Source organism: Geosmithia morbida (genome assembly GCF_012550715.1).
Source record: "Geosmithia morbida isolate 1262 chromosome Unknown scaffold_7, whole genome shotgun sequence".
Taxonomy (NCBI): Eukaryota; Fungi; Ascomycota; class Sordariomycetes; order Hypocreales; family Bionectriaceae; genus Geosmithia; species Geosmithia morbida.
The window spans coordinates 382,944-396,364 of record NW_023336194.1 but is presented as its reverse complement, the minus strand read 5'-3'; the positions used below and the strand labels follow the sequence as shown (position 1 = coordinate 396,364).

At 52.6% G+C, this 13,421-nt stretch overlaps 4 protein-coding genes across 4 annotated transcripts; 2 read left to right on the top strand and 2 right to left on the bottom strand.

Moving 5' to 3' along the window:
- Window positions 1-149: 149 nt before the first annotated feature.
- Window positions 150-1,108, top strand: GMORB2_6969 (uncharacterized protein; the record flags this gene model as incomplete). The annotated part of the gene is made up of 2 exons (XM_035468934.1): window positions 150-201; window positions 1,020-1,108. 2 exons carry the CDS (start codon window positions 150-152, stop codon window positions 1,106-1,108), a joined length of 141 nt encoding a protein of 46 aa, XP_035321314.1.
- Window positions 1,109-1,145: 37 nt separating this feature from the next.
- Window positions 1,146-3,057, top strand: GMORB2_6968 (ZnF GATA; the record flags this gene model as incomplete). The annotated part of the gene is made up of 3 exons (XM_035468933.1): window positions 1,146-1,177; window positions 1,432-2,818; window positions 2,893-3,057. The coding sequence occupies 3 exons, from the start codon at window positions 1,146-1,148 to the stop codon at window positions 3,055-3,057; spliced, it is 1,584 nt and encodes a 527-aa protein (XP_035321313.1).
- A 3,125-nt stretch (window positions 3,058-6,182) lies between these two features.
- Window positions 6,183-9,059, bottom strand: GMORB2_6967 (glutamate--cysteine ligase catalytic subunit; the record flags this gene model as incomplete). Its single annotated transcript, XM_035468932.1, has 5 exons — window positions 6,183-7,448; window positions 7,544-8,255; window positions 8,442-8,599; window positions 8,754-8,819; window positions 8,988-9,059. Coding segments are annotated over 5 exons (2,274 nt in total), but the record flags the coding sequence as incomplete, so codon positions are not given.
- A 2,143-nt stretch (window positions 9,060-11,202) lies between these two features.
- On the bottom strand, window positions 11,203-12,239 carry GMORB2_6966 (target of rapamycin complex subunit LST8; the record flags this gene model as incomplete). The annotated part of the gene is made up of 2 exons (XM_035468931.1): window positions 11,203-11,629; window positions 11,764-12,239. Coding segments are annotated over 2 exons (903 nt in total), but the record flags the coding sequence as incomplete, so codon positions are not given.
- Between the last annotated feature and the right edge of the window lie 1,182 nt (window positions 12,240-13,421).

Genomic DNA, 13,421 nt, shown 5'->3' with positions numbered 1-13,421 from the left:
GGGGGGGGAGGGGGGGGGGGGGGGGGGGGGAGGGGGGTGTGTATTCTGCGCGTGAGCCGTGGCGTGAGGAGAAGAAAATAAAAGATACCAGCACACCTCCAGACTAAAAAAGGGACCACCACACTTGGACGCTCTCCGCCGCGTGTGGCATGGGAGTGCCTTACCGTGGATCCCACTTATGGAGCGGGACCAAACTACGTCGTAAATTCTACCATCTCTCACTCTCTCTCTTTCCCTCTCTCTCTCTCTCTCTCACTCGCTCATCTATCTTGGCCCACCCCCCCCGGCCACCCCTCTCTTCCTTCTGCTCTCCCTCACTCCACCCCGAAGAGAAGAAAAAGAAAGAGAGAAAAAAAAAGAGAGGAGGGAAAAGGGCCCCCAAAGAACCAGTCTAGCCAGCCCGCTGGTGCCAAACCTTTCCGTTCTGGCGGCTCGCACCGTTTCTTTCCTTTCTCCTCCTCCACGGGCCCTTGTCCATCCCATGCTCCTTGTGGTTGCCCACACACACCCTTTCTAATAACATCTCTCCCACTCCTCGTGTCTTCCTCTTTTTTTTTTTTCTTTTTTTTTCTTTTTTTTCCCCTTTCTCTATCTTCCTCTTCTTCCCCTTCCTTCCTTCTCTTTCTCTGTCGTTGGTCCGTTAGCTTTGGTCGTGTGTTCGCGTGTGTGGTTCTACCATATTTTCTGCCCATCTCCCCTTCTTCCTTCCAACATACCTCCTACTCTTTCTCTCTCTCCCTCCAACCTCTCTTTCCTGTTATTCTTACCTGCCGCCCCCGGAGCTTCTAGGCTTTCGACGTGCCCCCCTCCCCCCCCCTTGATAGCGTACCCGTCAGCTGTTCGATCTCGACGCATCTGTTTATCGCGAGTGCGTCGCTTTTTATTGTTCTGCGCCCTTGGTTCCCCTCTCCCCCGGTATACCCACGACTACGACGACGACAGATACACACACCTGTCCCCCCCCCCATCAGATAAGAAGGAGAAGAAGGAAAAACAGCCGGCCAACACCAGCGCTGCAGTTCTCGGTACAACCCCATTGAGGACCCTGACTCGACTCTGCTTCTTGGCCGCGGGACATTACACGATTCCAATGTGTCCCCGGCCCTGAAATACATCGGATCTCTTTCGCCCTCTCCAGACGCGCTATGGAAACGGCGGATCCTGGAGCTAGGCAAAGGTGAGAATCTCACATTTCTGCTGCTTTCTAACGGCGGACGGACCCAGACCCACACTGCACTCCTCTCTCTCTCTCTCTCTTTCTCTTCTCTCAAATGCCCCCATCGTCACATCCCATATTATTCCCATTTTATTACATCCTGCCATCCGTCATCGCTCCATCTGCCATCCCCCTTACAACATATATTTATTACATGGCCCTTGTCCGCCTCCCTCCCCCCCCGCTCTCCTTACCAGTGACTGACATGGCATCAGCGGTCCTTCTGCCAACATCCACGACAGACTCCCCCCCCCTCCTCTCCATCACCATCACCACCCACGCCCATCCGACCACGAACCGATAGCCAGGAGACCACAGCTCAGTCATCCTAGCATGGCTACGGCGACTCTTCTGCACCCTTCCTCTGGCTACCCTTCGCCAGCAAACCCATACCCGTCGGGTCCGTCAGGCTATCCGCCGCCCACAAGCATGATCTCGTCGGTCGATCCGCGACGGCCTCTGTCCGAGGAGAGTGACCCGTCCAAGCGCCAGTCCCTCCCCTCCATCTCCGAGGTCATCTCCAACACCAAGTCGACCCAGTACGCCAACCCGCCGCCGCCGCCGCCTCCCCCCCCGGCCATCCAGCCTCCCAGCAACTACTCCTCACCCTTTCCCACCTCGCTACGGTCCTACGCCGAGGCCGACAAGCAGCCGCAGCACCCTTCTCCCCAAAGCTCTCACCCGCCTCCATCCTTCCCTCCCGCTCCCCCTCCTCAACGGGAGCACCTCCCCTCGTTTACCGACTCGCCGAGATCCTCGTTCAATGGTCGCCACAGCCTGCCGGCCGTCGCCGACAGGCGGTCGAGCCCATCGGTCAAGTCGGAATACCCGCCGCACCCCTACGCCGGCGAGCCGCAGAGGGATCACCGCCCGGTGAACGGCGGCCCCTCTCCCTATCCGCCGCCGCCGCCGCAGCAGCAGCACCCGCACCCGCACCCGCACCCGCAGCAGCAGCAGCACCAGCACCCTCCTCCCCCGCCCACCTCTGCACCGCAGGCGCCCACCCCGTACCACACGGCGTCCCTGCCTCACGGCCAGATGCCCCTCCCGCAGTACCCCGCCTCGCCCAGGCACGGTGGGCCTCCGCACAGCTACGCTTCTCCCTACGAGCAGCGATCCTCGGTGAGCCACCCAGAGGAGGCCGAGAGGGCCGCGCCTAGACCGCCCTACGAGCACTCGGTCTACACGACTCCATGGAACTATGGTGAATCTCTCGGACGGGTACGCACTCCTCCCTCTCGGCCCCCTGTTGCAGACGTGGAGAGAAGCAGCAGCAGTACTGACATTGAACCCTCGCAGCTCGCTCAGTCGTCGCACACCCTCTTCACCTTTGCCGAGGCCTACGCCCGCTTAGCCCAGGAGCAGCACGGTGCCCACCCGATCCCGGAACGGCTCCCCACCGAGCAGGAGGTCAACGACATGCTCTCCAACTCGGACATGATCCGCACCGCCCTGGAGCGCGTCAAGGAGGTGGTGCAGCAGTCTATCCGCAACGAGCGCGCCCGCGAGCAACCGCCCATGAAGCTGCCCTACGAAGAGCAGGACATGACCATGTACGAGGTCGGCAAGCCTTCCTGCCCGGATCCCAAGAAGAGACGTGGCGTGAGTTCTTCCTCTTCCTCTTCCCCTCTCTTCCTCGGCTCTACCTCATCCATGCTGACGTATGTTATTGACAGCGTGCCGCTCCTCCCGGAAGATGCCACAGCTGCAACCGAGTCGACACCCCCGAATGGCGACGAGGCCCCGACGGAGCCAGGACCCTATGCAACGCCTGCGGCCTCCACTACGCTAAGCTGGAGCGCAAGAGAAATATCCGACCCAAGCCCGATGATAGGGTGTAGGCTCGCGCTTCTGCCTCCTGGCTTGCATCGCGCCTGCTCTTGTCGACGCCATGGTCTCGACCTATCTCGACGGACACGACGTCCTTTCCGCTACGTTTTCTTTGTCCATAAAAAAAGAGGAACAAGTTGATGGTCGACTCATTTTACGTGAAGAACAGATGGAGATGAGAGGTTCGATTCTCTCCTCCCTCTCTCTCTTCTCAGCAACAAACTCTGGTACTGACTGAAATATCGGGGGAGTTAGAGATGTGAAGAAAAATGGTGATGGGCGTTTCCTGTACATATTTTGTCATTCTGCTTTTCATTTCTCTTTTTGGGGAGAACCAGTTTTCTTTCTTTTTTTCTTCTTTTCACCCCTCTCATCTTTTTCTTGCTTTTTTTTTTTTCAAGGGCTTTTGGATATCTTATTCTCTTGCCATCTCTGTTCCTCGTCTGTTACATGTCTTGCCGTCGTCTGTTTCTGTTATTTTTTTCCTCGAGGGTTTATTACAGCATTATCGGCGTCTGGTTGTCTTTTCCGGCTCCGCGCCTCATTATTATACTATATTATTCTGTGCATGAGAAGTTGGTAGATGTCGTGCATGACGTGTGTGTGTGTGTGTGTGTGTGTGTAGGTGGGTGTATGTATCGTATCGTACGTAGATGTATCGTATATTGATTGTGTGCGTCTACCGCGAAGTCCATGTCAGACAACAGCCATCTTTTTGCCGTGTTTGCTTTTTCATCGTCTGATAGCAAATACGAAACACTTTTATTCTTTTCTATGATTTTCTTTTTCATAGAAAAAAAAACAGTGACGGGGCTGGGGCTGTATTGCATTTATTATATAGTGTATGGGGTATGGGGTGTTATATCAATAGTGTGGTACAGATAGTCCCGGTGAGTCGTGGCCGGGCAAAACTCCCAAAGACCCGGGTGTGAGATGAGATGAGAAGGACATTATTGTTGCTTCAGGCTTGAACATCTTGGGATCAAAAAAAAAAAGAAGAAGAAGAAAAAGTTGGGGTATTTTGTCTATCTCTAGGATGCTGGAGAGTAATAAGACACTAGTAATGTTGCGACCAAGTTGCGATGCAAGTAATACAAGTAATATGACTCTGATCTGTATAATGTAGTAATTCATATTCGATACACTTTATATATATATACATATATATATACTACCTTACATAGCACTTGTATGAGACCAACCACCCCTCGGAGGACCGATGGATGCGTCCGTGCTTGCTTGTACGTCTCGATTCTCGATCTTGGATATATTACTCGTATATTAATACTTGGTAAATCATAAGTAGCAGCAGGAGCAGGACTGGGTAGTAGTAGTAGCAGCGGTGCTTATTGGCGAGTATCATCACTCCGTAGTAGCGTGAGAGGGATGCATGGATGGACTAAGAAGACTTTGGTCGATTGCCTGGTTGCCTATTCACCGATACAACTTCTGTTCTGACCTACCCATGTGCACTGCCCTAGTCTTCCCTCTTTCTCTCCCTCTCTCTCTCTCTCTCTCCGTCACCGTCCAACCCGGTGAAGCTGACGGATCCATCCTGTGACGATGCAAGTAACGGTACAAGTCATGACTCTGCTTCGGATCAACGGCTCGTGCTCGTACAGCAAGTAGCCATACAAGTACAGATTATGAAATGGTACTGCTGCTTGCTACCGCCATCAGATCCTCCTCTCGCCTGCCGATCGCCTCCCCTCTCCCCTTTTACTTACCTTCACGGCACAGAAAGAAGAGAGAGAAGAAAGACCGCCGACGTGTAATGTGTATATATATAACATTGAAATGTGTGCCGCGGGTAGTCTAGTTCTTGTTTTCTCTTGTGTCGACTCTTTCTCGCATCTTGTCGAGAGCCCCCCCCCCCCCGCCTCAACGAGTAATGATAACACATGGAATCTATCATGCTGCTGGAACCATGAAGAGACTCGCCCAGATGCAGAAACGTTGCTTTTCTCTCTTGTTCTATTTGACTTTACTTTTTACTTTTTAGTATCTGGGTCTTGATCGATTCCTCTCATCTTCAAATCTGTGGAACTTTTTTTTTTTTTCGTGTTGTTGTCCTCCCTTCTCAAAAGGGGGGGAAAAAGAAAAAGAGATTTCGTTCATTTTCATCTCGCATTCGGCAATTGAAAATCCAACCGAATACAAGTACGACAGAGTATTACATGTCATCATACTCAAACTCGTACTTGTAGAGAGAGATAACCATCCCCCCCCCACACCCCCCACACCCCCCCCCATCTTTCTCCATCTTTCTGAACTACCCATGTCCTTGTCGTAACGGTAATGCAACTATGCCACACGCTGGGAAAAGAAGGAAAGTACAAAGTCAACGGTGCGAGCACATAATACCGACAAGTACTAGCAAGAACTACAAGTGTTCATACTTTATACTAAATACTTCTTTTTTTTTTTATAAAAGAAAAGAAAAAAAACTTTATTTCATAATTCCCATGCAAGTCAAGTGTACCGTACAGCTGGGAGGGAACCAGCGGTAACCGTCGATCGGGCAAGCCCAAGGAACGGTAAAAGCCCAACGGCACAAGCGAATAGAGACGAGGGAAAGAAGACGAAAGAAATTAAAAATTAAAAAAAAAAAATCGGCAATATCTGTACTTGTAATCTCGTCACTCGTATGCATCATTATCCCTCCCCGTCTTCGTCACATTCTCCGTGGAACATTTTCTGAAACCTCGTATTCGCATCTACCTTGTTAGCACCGTATGATACCATCCTCTTCTTCGTTGTCATAATTCATCACAAACATGGTTCTTCTTTTATATATATAATATATATATATATGGTTAAAAAAAAGAAGAAGAGTAGTCGGTTTACCCGTTCCCGATCGATCAATGCCGTCACACTGTAAATGAACAAATATATGACGACTACCTACCCGGTATAGCATCCCGAGCTTTTTTTTCCTTTTGTCTTGGTATACTCTGTATAGATATTTGTTTTTTTTATCAGAAAAAAAAATACGCTCAGCATACAGAAAACTAAAACATGAAAAAAAAGCCAAGTGGTAAGACATCAAATTTACCTTTTTTTTTTTTAAAAAAAAAAAAAAGTATATGCCTTCAATTTCCAATGAATGTAGACATCACCAGTCCAAACCCTTCCTTCACTTTGACACCTTGGTAGCACCACTTCCGTCACCGATCCAATCGCTCTTACGCTTCAGAGTGGTCGACGGGTGAGCCTCACCGTTTCCATTGCCACCGTCATCGACAGCAGCAGCCTTGATACCCGTATCGACTACGGCCGGAACAGGTACAGTGACGGTGGCAGGGACGGGACCGTTCCCATTCTTCTCGGGGGAGGAGGAGCAGCCGCCCCTGAACTTGCCCAGCAGCCTAGCCAGGCCGGGCACTTCCAGGCCCGAGAAGTCCCTCCCGGCGCTCTCCCGCTCTCCCACGGCGACGACGGCGCCGACGAGGTCGTGCGTGAGCTCGTCGTCGACGACGCTGTCGCCCCTGTAGGCCGGGTGCGCGGCGACGTAGTTGCGGATCCAGCGGGCCGCCGTGTCGAGCTCGCCGCTCGCCCGCCTGCCGATCAGGTCGAGGTAGGTGGCCAGCTGGCAGCGGGTCTCGACGTCGACGTTGACGCTGTCCAGGTAGCTCTCCACGATCGGTATCAGGCCGGGGAAGCTCGACGACGAGGACGGAGACGGCCCGTTGATGATCTCGTTGACCGTCATCTCCTCGTACTCGTCCTCCACCGGTCCCGGCGAGGGCGGGCGGCTGGGCATGGCGGAACCCGGACGCGACGAGCCGCCGTCTCCGTCTCCGTTGGCGCCGGCGTTGGCGTTGGCACTGTGCACCACCGTGCTGGCTCTGGAAGGCCGCGCCGGGAAGGGATTCTTGCGGAAGTAGAACTTGGTGTTGAGCACGGCATCCCGCCCGTGAGCCCGCTCCATGTTCTCGTCCACCACCTTGATGGGCACGTACAGGTTGAGGCCGAACGAGAGGATGGCCCGCGTGACCAGGACCATGAAGACGCTAAAGGCCGCGTTCTCGAAATCGGTCATCTGTATCTCCATCGACCGGAACTCGACGCGCCACCCGATGTTGTTGTCCGCCGGGGGGGGCTTGAACCGCATGTGCTGCCAGTTGGTCGACTGTATGTTCTCAAAGTGGTCCGTCTTGCTCAGGTCCAGCTCCTGCAGGTCCTCCTCGAAGACGACGATGGGGTCCCGGATGAAGAGGTGCGCAAAGTGCGTCGCCAGCAGGTCGTCCATGCCGCCGTCCTGCAGCTGCCGCTTGATGTCCTCGTCAATCACCAGGTCGGGGTCCAGGTACTCCTTTCGCAGACGAGGGTCCGTCGATATATATGTCGAGTTGGAGGCGTATCGAGACTTGGGGATGCGCCACCGGTTATTCTTCAATGGCTGGAAATGTCCGTGTCAGATCGTATACACACACGCACACAGAAAAAAAAAAGAAATCATGGGAGGGAGGACAGAGTCTCGTCTTCTTGACTTACCTCTTCTCCCAGCTCCTCGGGTGTCCTGCAGTCGACGGATCGGCTGATCTGATTCCACCGCACGTCCGTGTTGGCCAGGAACCCCTTGTAGATGGGTGTGGCAGCCGTGAGGGCCAGCATGATGGGGCCCAGGGGGCTGAGCTGGTCGTACATCTCTCTCCCCTCGGTGATGTTCTTGGCCTGGAAGGTGATCTGGAGGCAGCAGCTGCCCATGCCAAAGGCCATGGCGTCCATGTGGATGTGGTCGTCGGGCGCCGCGCCTCCGGAGCGCACGTCCTCGTCCTCGGGCCAGTTGTGCAGGTCGCGTCTGACGGTGGGGTCCCTCCAAGGGGTCGGCGTGTTCACGTCGTGGAAGACGGGCACGTTGACCTGGACCTTGCGGCCGCGGCGGGCGCGGATGTTGGCGGCCAGGGTGGGGAAGCGGATGTGCGGGTTGGCGATCTCGTCGGGGACGAACTGCGAGCGGAGCCGGGGCCCCGAGGGCGGGTAGTAGGGCACCGTGTACTCTCCCGGCGTGCCCAGGCGGGGGAAGGTTGTCAGGGTGATGGGGTACTCGGTTGGGAGCATGTGCTCCTTGGCGATCTTGCGACGGAGCTTCATATCGGGCTCCACGTCTAGGAGCTCCTTGAAGCCGATGCCCCAGGGCTTGCCGGGCGTGGCTTCCAGCATGAAGCGTCCGAACTCGGGGTGGAATACGGGGAGAGGTTTGGATCTGGTGAGGTTGTGTACCACCACGTTAGCCTCTCTAAGATGTAAGAGAGAAGAAGAAGAAGAAGAAGGAGAAGGAGAAGAAGGAGAAGAAGGAGAAGAAGGAGAAGAAGGAGAAGAAGGAGAAGAACAAGGAAAAGAGAAAGGAAAAGAGAAAGGGGGGGAGGGGGGGGGGGGCGGGAGACCTTACTGTTTCTGCTTGAGATTGGAGTCATTCTTGTCAGATGTGCATCCTCCCTTCTCGGCAAGATCGTGGTTTGAAGCCAGGGCATCGAGTATCTCGGCCTGTCTCAGCGAGAGGAGAACCTTGGGCTCATCCTTGGCATATGTGACGACCAAGTACTCGACCTGATGGACAAGCACGGTCAGCTATTTCATGCTCCTTGTGCATGACGGCTGGGGTATACACATATATATATATATATATGTATCTCGTGAAAAAAAAAAAGAAAAAAAAAACCATGAAGCAAGAAAAAAATCAAATAAAAATCGATGGACTGACCTCATCTCCCCATAGCATCGCATCACGCTCCTTGCCCTTGGCCTTGTTCCATATCTCCAAGAGTTGCTATTGCGTCTCTCGTCAGCATCTCTTCTCCATCCCCTTTTCCTGTCTTCATGTGTCTTCATGTGTGTTTTCGCGCGTATAGAGAGAGAGGTTCGAGGTTCGATTCTCCGGCGTGTGTCTCTTGGTATGAAGTTGGATCGCATCTCCGTCAGAAAGGGTGGAACCAACCTTGATACCCCACGTCCTCACCTGGTGAGCCTTTGTCTTGGCATCAGGCCAGTCCAGCGCCGTCCCGAGCGCCCTGATTGATCAGACAAGTCAGATATTCGATACCGAGCAGAAAGACAAGAGGCAAGGGAAGAAGGATGTGGGAGGGGGAGAAGGAGAAGAGAGAGAGAGAGAGAGAGAGAGAAACATACAAAAGACCCATGGCTCTATCTCTCGAGCGTCCGCGCCTCTTCCCTTTCTACTTCTGCGAGTTGCGCGCGGCGTACCCTCCCCCCGAACCGAATACTAGGCCTGATCAGGATCGGAAGAGAGGATTCCAGATTTAGAGAGATACGAGAGGAAAGGTCGACCGGAGTAATTTTTCTTGGTGGTGGTGGTGGTGGTGGTGGTTAATTACTTTTCTTGTGATGCGAAGTTGCAATTCTGCGACCAACTTGGGCCAGAGAGGGTCCGATGGCCGGAAAGAGGTGGCGGAGGGAAGCAGGTGGGTGTGGAGGGTGGCGTGATGAGGTAGAGAGAAGAAGGAATAATAGTAGTCAGTAAATCATGGGATCTCTATTACAGAGTAAGAGGGACTGGAGAGAGTGGGTTGGGGGAAAGGAGGAAAAAGAAGAAGAGGAAGAGGAAAAAGAAAGAAAAAAGGTTTAGCGTTACAGACATTTTGACGGTGATTCTTTGAATTTTTTTTTTTTTGTCTACCAACTCCACACTTGGCTGAGAATCACCATCCTATCCGACTTCCGCGGGGGAGTTTGGTGTATCATCTTGAATGGTTGTATCGTTCTGAGTGAGTGGGGGAGGAGAGTTTATTCTCGCTGTCGTCTTTATTCAATGACATTAGGAATTACTTCCTACCAGCAATATCTCCTTCATCTTCAACTCTCTCTCTCTCTCTCTCTCTCTCTCCCAGTTTTATCCCCTCCTCTGTAACATCACACCTCCTATCATAAATGTCGCATCTATGCCCATCAGAGGAGGAGTCAAATACAGGAAAAAGGTGGGGGAAGACGACGGAAAGCTTAGAAATCCAACCTCAAAATCCCAGGAGAAGCGGAGATGGGAAAGAGGGTCCAAGGGGGAAAGTAGTAATAATCATGATGATAATAATGATGACAAAAATAATAATAATAACAACAACCATAATAATAGTAGTAGTAGCAGTGGTCATCACCGCAAAGTTTCAACCATAATACTGGCATCTGGCGATAGACGAATAATACAAGGTATCCGTTTTTAAGCGGGAACCTGAAGGGAAGGACCCCATCGACGCAGCCTTGGTAATGGTATTTGCCTGATTTGAGGGTGGGGGGAACCTCTGCGGCGATGTCGGCCATACGCAGGTCAAGCCGAAGGGGGAACATGGAGCGGATGAGGATACGGGACGGAGCGGCTATTGCATCATCGCCGCGCCGTCGCATTGGTTGTCTTGTGCAAGCCTACAAGCCCCAAGGTGAGAGAGTGAGTGAGTGAGAGATAGAGAGATAGAGAGAGAGAGAGAGATGGAGTAATCTGTAATCTGTATTGTAGGACGGGTCAGCGGTAATCGTATCAGTTCTTGTACACTACATTGTCACTCACTATACTACGACGGCGACGACGACGACGATTGTGTACGTCTGCTTCCTTCTCATACGTCACATCATCAATGGTTACAACTTTCCCGTCTCCCACTCAATACTCTCTCTCTCTCTTGCCTGGTACGTGATACCTGATTCAAATCAAATCAATTCTTACCCCCCCGCCGAAAAAAAAAGGCTTGGTTGTCCACTGGCAGCTCAGGTGGAGATGGTTCCTGGCAGGACTGTACAGGTCATGTGACTTTTACTGTCGGTACGCATCTACTCACAGTATACAGCATCATTACTAATACTCGTACACAGAGCATCACGACACACGATACATGTCCAGACATATCAAGTAAAATGCCATTATACTTTGATAGTAGCCCTAACACGAAGCAAACGCCTATTGACAATCACCTCCAAAAAAAAAGAAAGAAAAAAAAAAAGAAACCGCATCTAGGAAAAGAGTCGCCAAGCCCCATCATGCCGAGAAAGCAAAAAAGCAGAGAGCAGAAAGCAGACAGCAAAAGAAGAAAAAAAGAAGAAAAGAAGAGGAAAAAAAAAGAGTAGAAAAAAAAAACCAGAAAAAAAAAACCCTCTGTCCTTTTGATTCTGACTGTCTGTTACCTGAACTCTGCCGGAGAAACCTACCACTAACGTGCCTCGGAGTAATCGTTCAGAGCGACACAGACAGCCCCCCTATGATGTCCATTGTACTGCCTAATAATCTGCTGGCTGCTCACCTCCCACAGCCTGGCGTAGTGATCCGAGCAAGCCGTGACGAGGTAGGCCGAGTCGGCGCTAAAGGCGCAGTCCCAGACCCATCTCTGGTGTCCCGTCAGCGTGGCTTCGAGGGGAAATGGCTTCGGCTCAGGCTCGGCCCGGGGCTCCGCATCTTTCACCTCCCATATCTTGGCCGTGTGGTCGGCGCTACACGTCGCCAGCTTCTTGACGTCCGGGCTGAGGAGTATCCGGGTGATGTACTCCTTGTGGGCGCTGAAGTGGGTGACGGGCAGGAGTTGGGTTCGATCGTAGGATTGGATCAGGTGCCATACAAAGACGTTGCCCTTTCCCAAACACCTGTACGTTAGCTACCTATCCAAAAAAAAAAAAAAAAAAAGGTTTGTGTGTGTGTGTGTGTGTGTGTGTGTATGAAAAACAAGATAGAGAGAGAGAGAGAGGGAGGGAGAGATACCGAGTTGTTGGCAGCGCACAGAAGCGACCCATCACTAGCAACGGTCACACTCGACACGGCCACGTCCTCCTCCGGGATGAGCTCATGCGAGCAGTTGTTCTCCGCGAGGTCCCAGATGCGCACGCTCCCCGCCCTGTCGCAGCTGATAATCTCCCCCTGATTAGGGTGGATGACGACGTCGTTGACCGGGCTCCCGTGGTTGTAGCTCCTCTGTATCGACCCGGATCGCGTCTCCCAGATCTTGACCGTCCCGTCCTCCGAGCTCGTCACCATCCATTTGCCCTCGCAGTGGAAGGCCACACCCGTGATGTTGCCCGTGTGCGCCTCAAACGTCAGGAGCGGGTTCGGGTTCGTCGACTTGATGTCGTAGAGCTTGACCGTGTGGTGGCCCGCCGCCGCCAGGAACCTCTTGTCCGGCGAGATGCAGAGCCGGTTCACCTGCGAGTCGGGGTGCTGGATCGTCCGGGAGCAGATGCCCGAGAGGGCTTCCCAGAATCTGTCAGGTAGGCGGGCAAGTCAGCAATCCTCTTCCGACCCTTTCCACCTGCCTGCCTTCCTCATCCCCCTTCTTCTCCATCCGAGACCCCCGTCGATCGAAGCGTACCTGATTGTATGATCATATCCCGCTGATCACACGCACATACACACACACACAAGTCAGCAATTCATCCCTCTCTCTTCTCTCCATGTCAACTCTCGCCACCTCCCCACCGCGCGTAAACGAACCTGTACATAGTATGACGGACATTATGGCGACCGTCGTAGTTGTAAACCTCCAAGAATGCTTCACCACCTCATGACTTGCTTTTCTCTCTTCTTTCTGAATCGTCCGTCCGTCCGTCCGTCCGTCCGTTTGTTTGTTCGTTCGTTCAAGAGGTCACACACAGGGAGAGAAAGAGAGCTCCGAGTTCCGAAGCTTCAACCTCCGCTGGACCTGATCAATATCCACACAACGCCGCGCCTGCCGTGTCAGGGAAAAGCAAATGCTTTTCTCGCGTGCGCGCACACAAAGATTGCTGCCACTCGGTCCGTTTGTGCTTGCCGGGCGCTGAGACAGAGGAAGGGGAAGAGGAAGAAATCTCAACTTGTGTGTGTGTGTGCGTGTGGCGCAAGGTTTTGGAAAGTCGCGCTTCCCGAAAAAAGAAAAAGAAGAAAGGTCAGAACTACTCGTACAGGTACTAGCGGTGATAGTAGTGGGCGTGGTTGGACGTGGCCGCCCGCGTTGTTGAGAGTCTGCTGCTGCTGCTGCTGCTGCCGTGCTGACCTTGCACGCCGGAGTCCACATCACACCCAAGTGACAGAACTGGGGAATAGCGGGGGTTAAGTGCCAATCCTCTCCCCCCCCCCCCCCGATATAGGAATTATTCCCTTACGATAATATTACAGCAACATGAACATCATCAGCACACCCGACGCTCTTGTCATTCTTTATTGGACTCTGTAATTACTCCGTACGGCTGACTCCTCGTAGCTGTACCGGCGATTGTTAGGTATTGTTACTCTACTATTCGTATATTAATCTACCTGTCGTATACATCTTCAACTTCCTTGCCTTCCATATTCCAATGCAGATCTAAGATTGAGGAAGGCGAGAAAGTCTGCGTCTGTTGGGAAAAGCACATATTGATTAGACTACCCTACTTGTAAATGCAAAGTCGTTCCAATTTGTCCTCCTCC